The sequence below is a fragment of the Hyalella azteca genome, unplaced genomic scaffold (assembly GCF_000764305.2).
Source record: "Hyalella azteca isolate HAZT.00-mixed unplaced genomic scaffold, Hazt_2.0.2 contig7695, whole genome shotgun sequence".
In the NCBI taxonomy this organism is placed as follows: domain Eukaryota; kingdom Metazoa; phylum Arthropoda; class Malacostraca; order Amphipoda; family Hyalellidae; genus Hyalella; species Hyalella azteca.
Window position 1 is genome coordinate 184,922 of NW_025937814.1, and position 16,366 is coordinate 201,287.

General features: G+C 36.8%; 1 protein-coding gene across 1 annotated transcript; it reads right to left on the reverse strand.

The window, feature by feature from the left end:
• Positions 1 to 1,839: 1,839 nt before the first annotated feature.
• On the reverse strand, positions 1,840 to 10,233 carry LOC108673828 (mitochondrial basic amino acids transporter). Its single transcript, XM_018161706.2, has 8 exons — positions 9,844 to 10,233; positions 7,192 to 7,235; positions 5,332 to 5,415; positions 4,837 to 4,955; positions 4,528 to 4,612; positions 3,883 to 4,020; positions 3,403 to 3,576; positions 1,840 to 3,130 (listed from the first exon to the last, which is right to left on the reverse strand). Exons 1-8 carry the CDS (start codon positions 9,872 to 9,874, stop codon positions 2,570 to 2,572), a joined length of 1,236 nt encoding a protein of 411 aa, XP_018017195.1. The 5' UTR covers positions 9,875 to 10,233; the 3' UTR covers positions 1,840 to 2,569.
• Positions 10,234 to 16,366: the final 6,133 nt, after the last annotated feature.

Sequence of the window (16,366 nt, forward strand, 5' to 3'; positions counted from 1 at the left end):
AATTTTCGATTCCGTGACACACATTTATCTTTTATTAATAAAAATAAAGTTAATGGCTCTATGTATAGAGAAGGATGCGCCAAGCAGTCAATGCACTCAATGGGGTAATTAATGTTGTCTTAAATTAGAAACATTTATTAATGCAACGAAAAAAGGTCGAATTCCCGTAAAACATATTGCTTCAATGGTAAAAAAGGAACTAAGCACTTTATTGCTGACACCGAATCGACTAATACCAAGATTTTTTTGTTAAGTTAGTCCGATATGCGTAGGTACCCTTTCGATTTATATCTGTACAAGCACTGCATTTTTTTGTCGATTCCTTTCATTGATATGAAGTGCACTTAGAAGTACATTCGCTTCAACTAACAGCTTGTCAGACGATCAATGAATTTTTTACGCGCTTGGCCAATTGTTCATAAGTACGAATATTCTGTTGACAGCATGCTCTATATTTGACTTTTTCAAAACACACACCCGTTCTAACAAGTACAAGTACCTGAGCAACTAAGCATGAAAGCTTCAGAAAAATTCAGCCCTTTGAAAGCGAAGTTATTTTCATTATCCATTACTCTTTTATATATGCATACACATGAGGCAGTTCGGGAAATTTCCCTGCCGATGGATCGCATCGGCTCGCCTATAGGAGCCTGCAACACGATGATGTCATTTGCCAGGAGGGCGACTGCGAGGTGGTCGGGTGGGAGAGGTTTGGGTTCTGAATGAGCTGCAAAAAATCAAGGCCTATGTGGGCAGATAGGGGAAGGACACTCGTCTCAGTATGAAGCAAGTCTTTGGGTTTCATCCTGACGGGTAGCCGGTGTTAAGCTACCTGCTGGAGCTCCTGATGGGCTGGAGGCTCGCGATGGTAGGGCGAGAGGCGAATGAAAACCAAATGGTACTTATAAGATTAGTCTATGTAATAATTCGTCTATTAGTCTATAATTAATATATCAACAAGTTCAATCAGCAGAAAAAATTCGAGCTTACACGAAAGATGATACAAGTTAAGAAGCTAAAAACTACAACTGAATATAGAAATTTGGAGATTAACAATTTCGACTGGATAACAATTGTGAACGTTATTAAAACGTTTACGTTACGTTCTAACGTTTTTATTTTCTCTGCACATTGTGCTTTCACTCTCTGAATTTTTGAACTGATGATGGAGCTGGTCTCCGAAATAGTTTTAATGAAAACATGGTAACTTTAATTGGAGATTTTCTTTGTTTATACATTTTTTGCGAACCGTTAAAATATTTGTCTCTATTTCCTTAACTTCTATTCTCTCGCAAGGTTTAGTGAACTTGTCATGAATTATCAACACCTAAGGCGTGTGATGTATAGAATAGAATAGAAGTGTCGGCACTGAAAGAAATAGGCCAATGGCCTGTTACCGATCCTTGTAATTATCGTGACTTGATTCACAAGGGATTAGATCAGATACCGTAAAACCATGCACCGGAACTGCCATTACACGATTTCAATCGTGAGTCGCCAGGCCTTGGCAACTTCCGAAAAAGTCGCCACTCGATTAGGGCGACCTGCGCGCAATTAGCCGGGCAAAATCACCACACCTCATGTCAAGCACCAGCTTCGACTCTTCTATTAATAAATTTTTTGTGATCCGGTGATCCCACCTCCCAGGTGATGTTTGTTTCGGACTTATGATGCACAACATCCTCAAAGCTTATGTAGTGATGAACCTTGCGTGTATCAAACAACTTGTGCGCATGTTCCTAGATACAACATGTGTATGAAAATATTTGATTATTTTGATTAGGACTCGTATAAACTCATTGTTTCAGTTTATCGAAAAGGTAAATGAAAAGGCATACAATTATTCTCTGATCATTTTTATGTTCAGATTAACTATATTGATGCTTGAAAAAGCTGTTTTGTCATTGATTAACATATACAAGGTAGGTAGGCAGGCCTCAGTGACAGACAAAAATGGTCTGGTCTCTGACTGGCATTGCATGATGCTCCAAAATTGCACCATTTTATAGTGCCATTTCACATGATTTGCATGCATTACTGTAGCGCGTTAACATTCACTCACACACAGTGGAATCTGTGCAGTGAGTCACAAAACACACGCTTTTGAAATTCTTCATCGACATCTTAAACACTGTGGGAACTCACCTATTCCGTTGCAAATCTGCATCTTTATGAAAATTCGCATGTTTGCAAATAAGAATACAACATAATGACAACAGAGTGAACAACAACGCCAGAAACATAAATAGTTGTTAAGTTTCTTGGCTTTATAGATAATTCTTAACTCTAAATTTATCGATCTAGTGCAAGAGCATCTGCTTGGAGAGCTGAATTACAATTAAGTTAGAACTAATGTTCCTAGAGTATGTTCATTGAAGTTGTCCTGTGACATAATTTCAGGAAGATGTTTAACAGAGAATCGTTATTTAGGAAAATTAGTGTACGTGCATTGCGCTTGTACTATAGCACCATCGTTTGGCTGAATAACGATGAACTAAAATCTAAAATCACAGCATTTTGGGAGGTACCCGCGATGACTAAATTAAGAATGTGCTTAGATTCCTCAAACTTAGAGAACCAAACTGAGAATTCGCTGATTCACGACAATGCTTTCAGACGGATTTTTCTTTTGTGTGACAATTCCTCGGCAGGGAACCCAACTTGAGTGATATCCAGAATTGAATTTGTTCATCACCACGAAGTCAACTGAAGACCACAGTACCTCGCATATCTTCTCTCCGCAACAGCTTGCAGACTGTGACGATGTCTTGCTGGCGGCCACAACGATGGGAAGGAAATTAGCAAGGTGGTTTTCCTTTAATTTCTTCAACATTCCTTTGTGGTGATCGTAAACGTCGTGGGCAGCTCCTGCAGCGTGCATGATAAGCTCAGCAGTTCTGTAAATTTCCGTCAGGGCCAAGCTAGTGCCTGAAGTTTCGTCGCTGCTTTCAGGGCTGAATGTTTTCAGCACCGACGTTACGACGAAGAATGTAGCTGCATTGGTTGGGAAAGCCCGAAGAAGAGTCGAATTCAAACCACGAGTCAGGACCATCCAGCCTTCCTCTTTGACGCTCGTCCTGAAGCAGTCGACCATGCCGTTGTAACGCTTAGGGCCAAATGCTCCATCAGACTGCAATGAAAGAAAGAAAAGTGTTATACGCATATGTTGGAATGATTAAAGTAAAGTATTGTATTTTTTCACAGCCGCATGCAGCTTTTCCTAACCACATCGTAACTCGCTGAAGTTTATATCTAATAACAGTAAATGTTTTTTTTTAATTATGAATATTTTAAGTTACAGCGTCAGCCCTAGCACATATTGGTTTTTCCAGAATATATCAAGTTGTTCTCTATAAAACAATAATTAAGGTACATTAACATAATTAATATCATTAAACTCACCTGTATCCGAGACTTGATGACGTCGATGGGGTAAGTGACAAGCCACGAAGCTGTGCCCGCGCTGCCGCCGGCCACCAGCACGGACAGCGGGCCTGCTGCCGAGCCGCTGTCGTTCCCGCTCAGTTTGCGTGCCATCCACTCGTACCATAAGAAGTACGTGCCGAAACCCGGTATCTGCAGACAAACATGTTCATTAAATACAAGGATAAACATTAAAATGAAAGGATAAACATTAAAATGAAAGGATCAACCTTAAAATGAAAGGATCAACGGAGACAACCTTACTTTTTTGGTATAATTATTCAATTTGCGCATAGTCTAATATGCATTTGTGTATTTGAAGCATTGCATTGTAGATATGATTCAATTATTCGTATGCACAAATGTGCATTCTGAAAAAGAATTAATAAATTTTAACCAACATATAATCCTAAAAGCAAAATTATATTTTCAACTGAAGTTCTATTGTATTGACCTCACCTCTCTCATGATGGTGATGAGCTGTCCTCTGAACAATCCTCTGAAGCCTTCAGTGCGCAGGATGTGTTTGGCGCACTGCAGGGGGCCCGTGTACTTGGGGGCCACGTTGCTGCCCGGCGTTATGATGTCTGCCTGGATCTGAACAAATATGTACATTAAATATAAAATATTATATTCAATAATATATATAGAAAATTCAATATAAAATATGTAGAAAATGCACATAAATTGAGTTGGGACTAGTGACAGGTCTGTGGAAAACTGTATTGTATTGTAATTGTATAAAATATTTACCATAATTGGTATATGACTTATAATATCTGTTTGGAATGTGCAAGAACAATTAGATGAAAATATTTTGAGTTAGTACAAAGATTTTATCCATTGAAGAAGGAATACTGTGAGTGTTCTCTGCCCATTCTACATTGCATTGGAACATTTCTACATACCCTTCTGCATATTCTACTATTAAATTTTTCAATATCATGCATGTAGGGTAAACTAAATATTTTAATTTGCTGTCTCCTATGAGTTACGCGAGATTTAATATCAATTTCATTCCTGTACGTAGGGTAAAATAAATATTTCAATTTGCTATCTCCTACGAGTGCACGAGAGATTTAATAATAATTAACCGAAGCTCACCTGTAGTCTCGTTTTCGTGAGCTCCACGGGCGATGCGATGAATGCCTGCACGAAGCCCGCACACACTCCCGCCGTGAAGTGCGACCTGCAAATTAAAAATTATAAGTAATGCTTTAATGTTTTTATACTTGATTAGGATTATTAAGCTGATTCTAACTATTTATTACATCCTGACATCCAAATAAGATGCGTTACATGATTAATTGCTGAGGGTAAAACTTGGGTTACTAATCGTAACGCAAAACTCAATATAATAAATTATTGCACTGACCAAAAATATTTTCGACGAATGATTTTTTTGCAACTTACTTGAGAGCGTCGGGATCTTCGAAGCGCTTCGAGACTGAGCCGTGAACTCCGAATATTACAGCGTTCACGGCGCCCACTCCGGCCATGGGCGATGCCATGCCACGATACAGACCTCGCACCTGGAAATTAAAATTGGTTCTGAATAGGATATTGTAATATATAGGTTTCATAATATAGGTTTCATCGTTAATCATAATGTCGTGTAATTGAAAATTGTGATATTCTGCACTAACGAAACGTACTTTTATTATGGCTTACCGTAAAAATTTGTGTTCGTGTGAAAATTTATGGATCATTAGGTCATTAGTAAAAAATTTTACAATAGTGCGGTATATATCACAATTAAGAAATATTTTAATATTTTTTGACTACATACGGGATTAAATGGTTAGCAAATAAAAATGATTAATGGTTACTATTGCAAATTTCTCATCAGTCTTACGGAAATTTAACCTTTTTATGGCAATTTGGTCTTATTCAACTGATAATGCTTACCCCTTCTTTTCGGATGGTCTGTGAGAAGCAGTCCCAAGTTCCATGGTAACGAGGATTCCTGAAGTCTTGAGTCTGCAGTTTGACCTGCGAACAAAGAAATAAACATTAAAATGAAGCCTCTAGGAAATACTGTACGAATTACATGGCATAGGATAAAAGTGCATGCGAGAGACCCATAGTCTTCTTCCATCTTGTTTCACTATCAAAACAAGGTAATATGCTAAGGATGAAAAATGTATTATTGGACGTAGATGAATTATATGTAATTTACCGAAAACTTACAATGAAGTTAGCCTTTGATTGAGCCTCTCCATTCCTAAAGTCCTAAATCGGGGATGTGTATTATATGGTGTGGATGGTGAAAGAAACGAATTACAATTGCAGAAACGAATTCCAGGGCTATGCTTATGTAACATATTGCCTATACCATTATAACACATAAAATATGCGAGTGAACTTTTAAAATTCCTACTGTTATGATCCTATCTGATTCAAAAGAGTTCCGCCGAGTCAGCCCATTTGGCTTTTAGTAATTGCTGAGGGATTCTAAAAGGGGAATTTAAGTTGTAAATACTTCATTTCAATGATTATACTCAAGAAGGCAATGTGAGCACATCACGTAGACGTTATCTGCAGAGCTATATTCTGTTTATGTTTGTTTCGTTGATTTTGCACTTGCGTACATCGTTGATTTACATACATCGCTGATTTTGCACTTGCGTACATCGTTGATTTACATACATCGTTGATTTTGCACTTGCGTACATCGTGGATTTACATACATCGTTGATTTTGCACTTGCGTACATCGATGATTTACATACATTGTTGATTTTGTACTTGCGTTTTGTACTTGTCATGCGTATACATCGAGATCTCCGTCTTACACGAGCTTCTTTGCTGTACAAAATATCACCATAATAACGTTCTTGAGACTGTGTATAATTTCACAGTTCAACGATTACATTTTCTGTTTTATGTTACTGATAATTTAGTCCGATTTTAGCGAGACTGTTATTAGATGAAGCCAAGAAACCTAGTGGATCTCACCTGTTACCAGGCGAGATCTAATTAAGAAACAGCAGCTAAACTTAGCAGCATTTGGGGGCCTCTTGGCTCCTCGATGTTTAATGTGACCTATACAAAGAGAACTAACTGGTTTTTGTGCATGGACAGGTATGAGGCGCTGGAGCGCGCCTGAGACTGCTAGGCAGTTCGACTTCTATTCGGCATTTGCGCATCACATGCAGAGCGCCTGCCTAGCTGCATGCTTGGACTTTGGGCGTCATGCGTCGCGTCTGACACTCGCTTGCCTCTCCCGATAATAAAATACCTACAGCGACCGAACTGCTATCTGATGTATTCCAGTAGGCAGGAAAAACATTAATGGCAGCCAGTAATCCAGTAGGCAGCCGTAACATTACTGTAGGTTTTAGAAAAAAATATGCGATATAGCATAAGTAGAAACCTATTAATATAATCTTATTTGCACATATTACAAGCAAGTTTTTTCTCGAAGCCAATAATCTTCATGGAGCTAATGTTTCAAGATTATAAGGCAATTTTACGGGTACTGCAATTCCCGTCCCGATCATAAAGGCTGGCCCTGATTTGTCAAACTCAGTCTCAAGTTTCCTAGAATGGCAGCTGCGATGTTTAAGCTGCCATATTCTATATTAGGCGCAAAAAAACTTATGCTGTTGATCCAGATTTTTCCAGTTGCTTGCTTTGCGTTGGATACACGCTTCTCTTTCCACATTCTTTCAACGGTTGCGATTGGTCTGTTATGCTTGAAATTCCTACCACATTACCAAGTGAAGATACATAAAATATTAAGCATGCATGATATTGATATATTCACCTTGACCGTGTCAAAGGGATGACCAACAGCAACTCCGGCACACCCTGCAAGGAAATAAGCTTCATGTCAGTCACGTGATTGCTTTCAGAATGAAAACTAGACAATATAAACTAATTGAAAACAACACAAAACATCAAGAACGACGTTAATGTAAGCATAAATTTGCACGAATCTAAATTTATTTGCGGCAAAACTAAGCATGCACCCCGTAAAAATTCGTCAATCATTCTAAATTTTTACTCTATTATTAATAATTTCTTCCACAGATCAGGTTATGCAGTCATGAATAAAATAGGTTAACGATAGCATCTCATAACTCGTTGTGAGTAATAATAAATTAAAATTTTACGATAAGTGAACTTGCGTCTCAAATGTGTTCAACTTGAAAAATTTTTTTCAGAACTTTCAGATCCCAACATTAAATGCAAAAATCTGAATTCATTGTCTATTTTCAATGTGAAATCAATGTTGAGAGGCATTTGTTTTTGAAAAGCAAGATGATTCCGGGCATTAGTTAAGTGGGGCGTATCACGTTCCTGAAGCGCGTCGATCACGAGGCAATCACCTGGCCATGTCGGCCAATCAGGGGCTGGCGTCCAGTATACTTGGATATATACTTATACACCAACTTACTACTTTCTATACTTATACTCCAAGGTATACTAGGAAGCATATGTGTACTGAATATATACTATACTTATATATTTAAAGTGAATATATACTATCCTTCAACTCCAAGGTATACTTGGAAGCATCTATGTAGAGTGAATATAAAGTCTATCTATAGTAGGTATATATGTAATGATCTCGACAACTCAATACAATAAACGCCGCATAAATAAATTCCCTTCATTCATGTCAAAATTGTACTTACAAATAACCTTGAGTTCCAATTAGCATTTATTGCTCAATCTTTGTAGATGTGAAAATTGCGATTTGTGAAAATTGTGAAAATTAATTTGAAATTGTGAAAATTGTGAAAATCAAATTCAAAATTGTGATTTAATTTGTGAAAATTAAATTCAACTACTATATAAAAACTTTGTTATGTTCGACATCAATTAAGTAACATAGTACAACAAAAATTAATCAACACGGGAGAGAAAAAATCAATCAACATCAAAATGCTGTTCGATTGAGCATTAAGGTCATTGTAAATTGCCGACAATTTTACACGGGAAGGCTCCACCTTTTCTCGATCGCGGGTTTGTGTTTCTGAATATCTTGGAATCACTGAAGAAGCAATGCAATAATTCACGTGGCATGAGATGAATTGTTTCTCTGCAGTAAAGGATAGCCTACTGTTTTATATATCTAACTTCAATGCGAAAATCATGTTCAATTACTTAATCATTGTTATGTATGGATTCATGAAATCACGATGCAGAGTTACTTTGATATTTTGCTTTGACGTTTAACAATATCGAGGCCATGGAAGTTTCCACTTATGCTTTAGTCGCCGTTGGCCATCGTGCCCGACACGGCGACTCTCTGTCGCCATGCAGGAACCGCATGCAGCTACGCTGTCTCGACCAATGGCAGAAGAGCACCGCACCCACCCTCGTCCCGACAGCAAAAACTTGGTTTGGACTTATGCTCCAAGTTTAGCAAGTCATAAAAATACTCGTTTCTTGATTACGACTCCAGAAAATTCGGGACTCTAATGCCTCTCACTCCATAATTCAAGTTTATAAGGAATTATTATGTTTTATAGGTGAAATATAATTATGAATTTTTACAACTGATGCTTTAATGAGATTTTAGTTTGAATTTCATGATGAAAGAACAAATTTTGCTAAATTTTGCAAAAATACGTTGATGTGCATTATTATATTTGTTAAAAAAGACGTGAATTTTTTAAACTAAGCTAGTATCTCACTGTTTTCAAATTTAGGGAACGAATGTTAAAAATCTGGAACGGGTATCCTAATCTATTCAAATCGTAGTGAAGTGCTGAATACTTGAATACTACAACTATGAGTGGGCAATTCGTTAGCTTGTTCCCTCATTGTCATTTGACGTATGAGCTTATAACTGAGAACAAACGTGGTCTGTTCTTGACATCCTTATAACCTTATATTGCTGCCCTTAAATAGGCTTCACTAAATGAACTTACTTAAACTGATATTCAATTTAAAAAGTTTGCTGACCGTACTGCTCTTTAAATGTTATTGTGTGTGATATGTTTCGAATCGTGTACTAATTTTATTATTGCTATACAGATATGTCACTGAAATGTTCACTTCCACAGTCGTGAAAAATTATTTAAAATATTCAAACTTTTTATTTCTTCGAAACCCTATTCTCACTTGTTAAATGCTGAAATAAGTTGTAATAATTCTGTGAATGTTAGAAAACTTGTGATTGAGAATGTCTTCCACTTCAGAAGCGAGGATCATTACAGTTTGCGCGTCGCAGTTTCTACAGGCTGACTCCAGGCATAAAGTATTCTGCTTTTTCATAACTAACGATAAATGCGTTCGATTAAGACAATAATAATTGCCGTGATCATCGTCTACTGGTACTCAAATATAGATAGTTTTTATTCTTCTTAAAGAATAAATATGTCACCATGTAGTAAAACTTGAAAGCTCATGTCGGAGTTTGTTTATAAACATGGACATTACGATGTTCTTATGACTTCCAACTCACCTCCAGCCAATCCAGCTGCCCATTCAATCATTGTGACGATGGTTCTTCTTTCACGGTGAATGAGAAATAAAACGGAAAAGCTTTTAGGCTTCAAGAGGTTTCAAGTGGGTTCAGTGCCAGTTATTGTTTTTATTTCTTAATAATAGATGTATTTGGTTGCAGTGATGTTGACATATCTTGGTATAATAAGAAATGTTTCTGCATTGTTGAAGATAATGTGTGGATAACCTTTGAATAGAAAAGGTAATCTCTCTTTCTTTCACACAAAAGTAGTGTTGACGGAAGTGAAGCACTAATCAACAATTGCAAGCAAAAGCCGGTAATGTTAGAGTACGAAAATACACAAAAACACGTGTGTTATAACACAAAGACAGTTCTTGACGACGTAAATCGTGACGGAATATTAAGAACCGATCTTGCGAGGTGGCGCTTTTATAGTAGGGAGCCCACATGGGGGCGGAGCCTGGAACGTCTGCGGTCCTATAGAGTATAGCCCACGCGCCAGGGTTGAAGCCATCGTAGACAAGTGTTTAGGATCAAACACTTGCTGCGAAAAGAAGAAATTTTGAAATTTGAACAAAATTTTCGTCAGTTTATGTGCTACATTTAATTCAATGATGCTTTGGAATATAAAATTATTTAAATGTCATTAGAACTCATAGTTACAATTTTAATGAAATCTCGAACAGAAGAGAACAATTTATTTAAATAGCTGTTTTATATTCATCTTATATTGTGATTCAAATGATTGAATTGTTCAGAGAAGCAAACATGAAATATGCAGTGACACTTGTGCATCCTTGAATGATGTAAATAGGACGAACTCTTTACCCCGTTATATTACGTAATTCAAGGCCGTCTATGTACAGACAGTCAGTGCTGTAGACAGCACCATCTGTGGTTTACTACGAATGACACTCTGAATTATTTTTAATTTATGATTCATGGTCCTCATACAAGTTATTTCTTCGTTTGACACTCATTAACTACGTACATACTGCGCTTGCAGAAGTTGCATACAATAGGATTGTCTTTTTATTTGAATGAGCAATGAACAGCAGCAGTTTGTCAATTTCTAGCCACAGACGACATAGAAAAAAGTACAATGATTCAGATAATTTTTGAGGGAAACGGCATTCAATGCTGGATAGTTTGGCTGAAGTTGAACATCGTCGGAGAAAGCAATGCAGTTGCACTGCAGCGGCCAGGAGCTGTCGTGCGGGGAGAGGGGAGGTTTAGCGAGGTAACCAAAAAACGAGTTGTTCTTGTAGCAGCGAGTCCAGCTAGATTCCTTCTTCGGCAGGGTGGATGAGCCACGGATCAACCATGCTCGCATCACCCATGCAACGTGCTGCCATTCAGTGAGTCTGCCAATAACCTGGTAGAAAAAAAATCATTGGTTCCCTACAAACGTCTCACAAAAGAGATATTTATGACCATCCAAAACTTTCTTAAGCGCAGGAATTAAAATTGACATTGTCCGAGAGGCTAGTGAAGTTAGCGTTAGAGTTGTCAAGCAAACCAAACTTTGTGGCCAACTTTAAGACTTTAATACCTGGTCTGCCTTGCTGACAGAATTCAGTCTCTAACACGAAATTATACCATTAAAACTTGTAAAATTTGGTTGGAAAAGATTATGAAGTTCCCAAGTTTTACTGCAAAGTTTGCTTTTCAATTTTTTTAAATCTTCTATAAATGATCTAGATTTATTCATTATTGTGCGATATTATGTCTAAGCTTTATGAGTTACAAAACTCTACATTACTATTTTAGCTATATTCCCGCAAGCTTATTCCATGCGTACGATCCTGGACCAATAGAATTCAGGTTGCTTCCCATAATGTTCAGCTCGATTAGTTGGGACCACATTTTTACATCCATTAATTGCTGTGTGTTGTCACGTCACGCGTCTTTTTCCATGCATTTGTTAAGCTTTTCAGTAATGTACAACGGAGGCAAAGTCGCACCTGATATTTGATTCAGTTACTCCTCCGCCTAAAAAATTGATGCGTAACTGAATACGCCGCACTATGGAACTAAGAAACAAATTATTGGGAAGGTCGTCATATTCCAAGAAAAACATGAACTGTGACGTCTTCACACGCAGCCAGGCCTAAGAACCCGATAAGCTCAAGTAGAGACCTCAAGACTCTCTGAAGTCTCGGATTATTCTTTCAAAGAAGCGGATTGTTCCAGATGTCGGCCCCCACGTGATCTGTGGAAGTTTCCTCTTGCTGCTAAACCTGAACAGTCAAGTTCCTTGGCCGCCACCAAAGCCGGTATTATCTGCCTCTCTGGGCCGTCGCAGGTGCATGCGGCGCTGGCCCGTAAGCGTCGCAATAACCAAGGCTAATGCAAGCTGGGCGAATCCTCCAGGCAAATAATGTTGAAAACATTTAGATTTAAGTTAATTTCGTTGAAACGTTTGTGAAAGTTTTTTCAACGTCAGACAGGCAAATGATGTTAAAACCATTAAGATTACGAGTTAATTTCGTGGAAACGATGTTTTATGAACGTTTTTTTCAACGTCAAATGCCTGGTAGATTACCACTGACTTAACTTATGGCATGGATCATGGATATGCTTGTATCTTCATAATACTATATGGATCTGAAATTTTCATCTTGTTTTTTTTGGAATCACGAGACATTGCAAAGCTAATAAAATTTCATGAATTGGTTGATTAAATTAAAAAAATTGCAAATTTCAAATTTTATTAAAACTACAAGATTGAGTTTAATTAGAATGCTGTGTTAAATGGGGATTTGAACGGGGTTTCTTGTGTTCAAATTACTTTCTAATGAAAATAAGCATTCGGATTCGGAATTATAGGTTTCGAGATGACGGGATATTAAAATCTCATGGACCATCATACCGATTAATGCATTGGAAATCTACTAGTATTCTGTGAGCAGCACAACTTTTAGCTGAGCAGAGCATGATTAGTATCGATAATTTATAAATCCACTCAGAAGAACAGCAACCTAAAATTTATTTCACCACTGCACGCGATAAGAATACTACATACTTACAGAACCACCTCCTTCTTATTTTGCGATATGAAATCCACTTAAAAGAACGGACTCCTAAAATTTATTTCACCACTGCACGCGATAAGAATACTACATACTTACAGAACCTCCTTCTTATTTTGCGATATGACATATTTTACCAACTGTATTGCTTCTACCTATTGAAATTTTGTCTCTTTTTAATATGGAGGGAATGTAGCCATCGTATATGGATTAAACGGCGCCTCGCCTTAAGTCACATTCAGCGCCTATTCAGTCGTAGTGTATTTGATTTGATTTATGTTTTTTTTCACACATGAACACGCGTTACAATGGATTAAAAAAGAATACATTTGAAAAAAAAATCCGGTGACAGTTGGTCCATTTTACTGAAACTTTATAATGAAATCCAACGTTTATCGACACGTCAACGCAGTGTCGAACTGGAAGCATCGGCTCAGTATATAACAGAGCTTGAATATCAGCTACGATAGCGGGTTTAGTATACCCGAAAAGAATTATGGTCTTGTAAAATTGATAATTTTATTATTCATAGTGTAATGTATGAATATAAGATTAAATGGCATAATTATCAGGAACAGCCATTTTGCATCAGTAATACGCAAAGATACAACTTTTTAGATCATTTTTTCCTAAAAATGTAAACAAATTAGTCCAAACTCGGCCAAAGAACGACACTAAAAATTTATAGCAAAACCATCAGTTGAGGTTAAGTTTGGCAAAATAAACACAAAAACGAGTAATAAATAATTGCAGAATATTTTCCGGAAAATAGGTTGGTTTGAAACTATTGTTAATTTGCCTGACATTCAAACTAGCATTATTTAACTAGCAGTTAGAGATAAAAAATCTTAAAATTCCGTCAGGCTAAATTTTGATAAAAAATCTTAAAATTCCGTCAGGCTACATTTCTTACATAATATTCAGACAAAAGTATGATCATTAAAGAAAGACCTGATTAATCTCACATTTTATATTTTATTTATATCTCACTTGTTCATAAATATGAAGAAAATATTTATCGTCTTTTGAATTGAATTCGTATATACTAATTTAGAATCAAATTAAAATTGTTTGCCCAATACTTCCCACCTTCTTTTGCAATGCCTTACTATTGTCCCACTAGGAATGGATTTTGGAAGCACGTACCAATATATTTCCAGCGCCACGTTTCAAACACACAAATTGTGACAAATGTATATTTATTATTAAGGAATTATCCTGCCTGTTATGTTTGCCTCTCTTTTTAGCGCATTTTCTCATTTATGGAAAAAAGGCGCTATTGTGCTCGTCATGTCTGTCTGTCTGTCCGTCCGTCTGTCCATTTGTCTGTCCGTCTGTCCATCTGTCTGTCCGTCTGTCTGTCCGTCCGTCTGTCCGTTTGTCCGTGACTTCACGTTTTCGTCGACGAGAAAATGCGCTCTCTGTCACTCACTGCAGTGAGTACTGAGTTATATTTTTTTCACACTTTTTGCGATACCTGACAACGTTTCAGATATTTCTGCAATCGCACAAAATTTTTGGATAAATCATGAAGGCCTACCAGTTTTTCTCATCTGATAAAGTGTTGTATATTCTACAGCAATTCATTATACAATGAGCGCTGCTTTTAAGCATTGACATACTAGGTGACTACTAAAGTTTATGAATTTGTGAGTAATGGCCTCTTTAAATGTATAGATGCTTAGGTTTCCAGACCGCGCAAAAAAGTCGCGTTATTGTTCAATTTATGAATGATAAATTACTTAGACTTATTTAATCAATAAACTAATTATATTGAATAGAAATGACTTCTACGAGTCACGTGACAATTGGCGTTGAATCATAGAAGTTACCCCGGAGAGGTCAATTTTGAAAACGATCAACTGGCTTTTAACGAAACTCGAAGATCCTTTGTGCTGCTGTAAAATGAATGAATTTCTTGAATTTGGTCTTGCTCTGCATTGCATTATGGAAGCTATCAGCGAAAATTTAATATCTGAAGCGGCTGAAATATCATTTATAAGATTCATGCAGCCACTGCACATATGCACAGTTGGAAAGTAAATACTTTCTTCGAGTGAGAAGATTTTGGTGTTGAATCATGCATGATTCAACTGCAAAACCCAACTTGCAGTGATAAGTGTACTCCGAAACTCATAGGCCCTTTTCTCAGTTTGAAAGTGAATTAATTATTTAGTTAGGGAATATTTGGTGTTGAATCACGAAAGTTATTATCAAAAATACAAATTTGTAACAGCTAAACATTTTAATTCAAGCAGACTCTGTCCAATCCGGAAGGGAATGAATTTCTTGGTGATAATTGGTATTCAATCACGAAAGTTATTCCGGGTAGACAGAATTTCGAAACGGAAAAACTGTTTGCTACGAAACTCGTAAACTCTTTGAGCCGTTGAAAGTGAATGAATTTCATAAGTTTACTGATACTTGGCATCGAATTATGAAAGTTATCACCAAAAATGCAATTCCGCCGAAACAGCCTCTCCCTTCACGCATTCACTGCGCAATTAGGAAATGAATTAATTCGTCTAATCAGGTATTTTCGATGTTAAATTGTGGTAGGTAATAATGGAAGACCCAATTCTGAAATGACTGAAGTAATACTTACGAAATTCAAGCTGCTACTGCGTAGTAAGGAAGTAAAAATTATCACTTCAAGCGAGGTGATATTTGTGTTTATTCATGGAATGTTTAACTGGACAACTTTATTTTGGAGTGGATGAATTTTTCGTAAATTTTGTACGCAGTTGTAACGTAAATGAATTTCTTGAGTTATGTATCGAATCGTGGAAATTATTACGGCGGAAGTTATAAATGACTGAGCTTTTACAATGCGGGAAGCCACTGCGCCGATCAGTAATGGATGAATTCCTCGAGTTATAAGATATTGTGTTAAATTATGTTATTTATTACCGGAAAACTTCTTATTTCTCCCTATAAATGGAGGAGGACAGCGATTAATTCAAATAGCTTCGTCTGTGGATGTTGTATCTGAATGGGAGACGCCAGAATGAATCTTCCATATAGGAATTACCGTGTAATCATTTTGTATTAAATTCTACTGGAGTTAATAGAAGTGCATGTTTCATAAAAGATTGTTCAAAATATCTTTCATCTCGCTATCAGCTTCATTGAATCTGAAACAATTTGAAATTATCTCTTTGATCGTTATTCTGACAGAAATGTATGGAATCATTGATCAATGGATCACGTATAAAAATTCCAGAAAGTCATGAATATGTGTCCCAGTAAAAGTTCTCTGATGCTTCTCATACCTGTAAACAATTACAATTTTAATTGAAATCTTATAGGTGTTGGAGTTTTCTTATTCACGAAATTATTTTCCTTGGTAATTTTTTCAATGTGTTTTTCTTCGTAGGCTACATTGTAAAATTTTCCGGACTCAAATATCACTATAAGACGAAATACTTTTTTGGTTTTAAAAAAATTAATTTCTGTCTAAGGATAATACACATCAATCGTTAGACGTG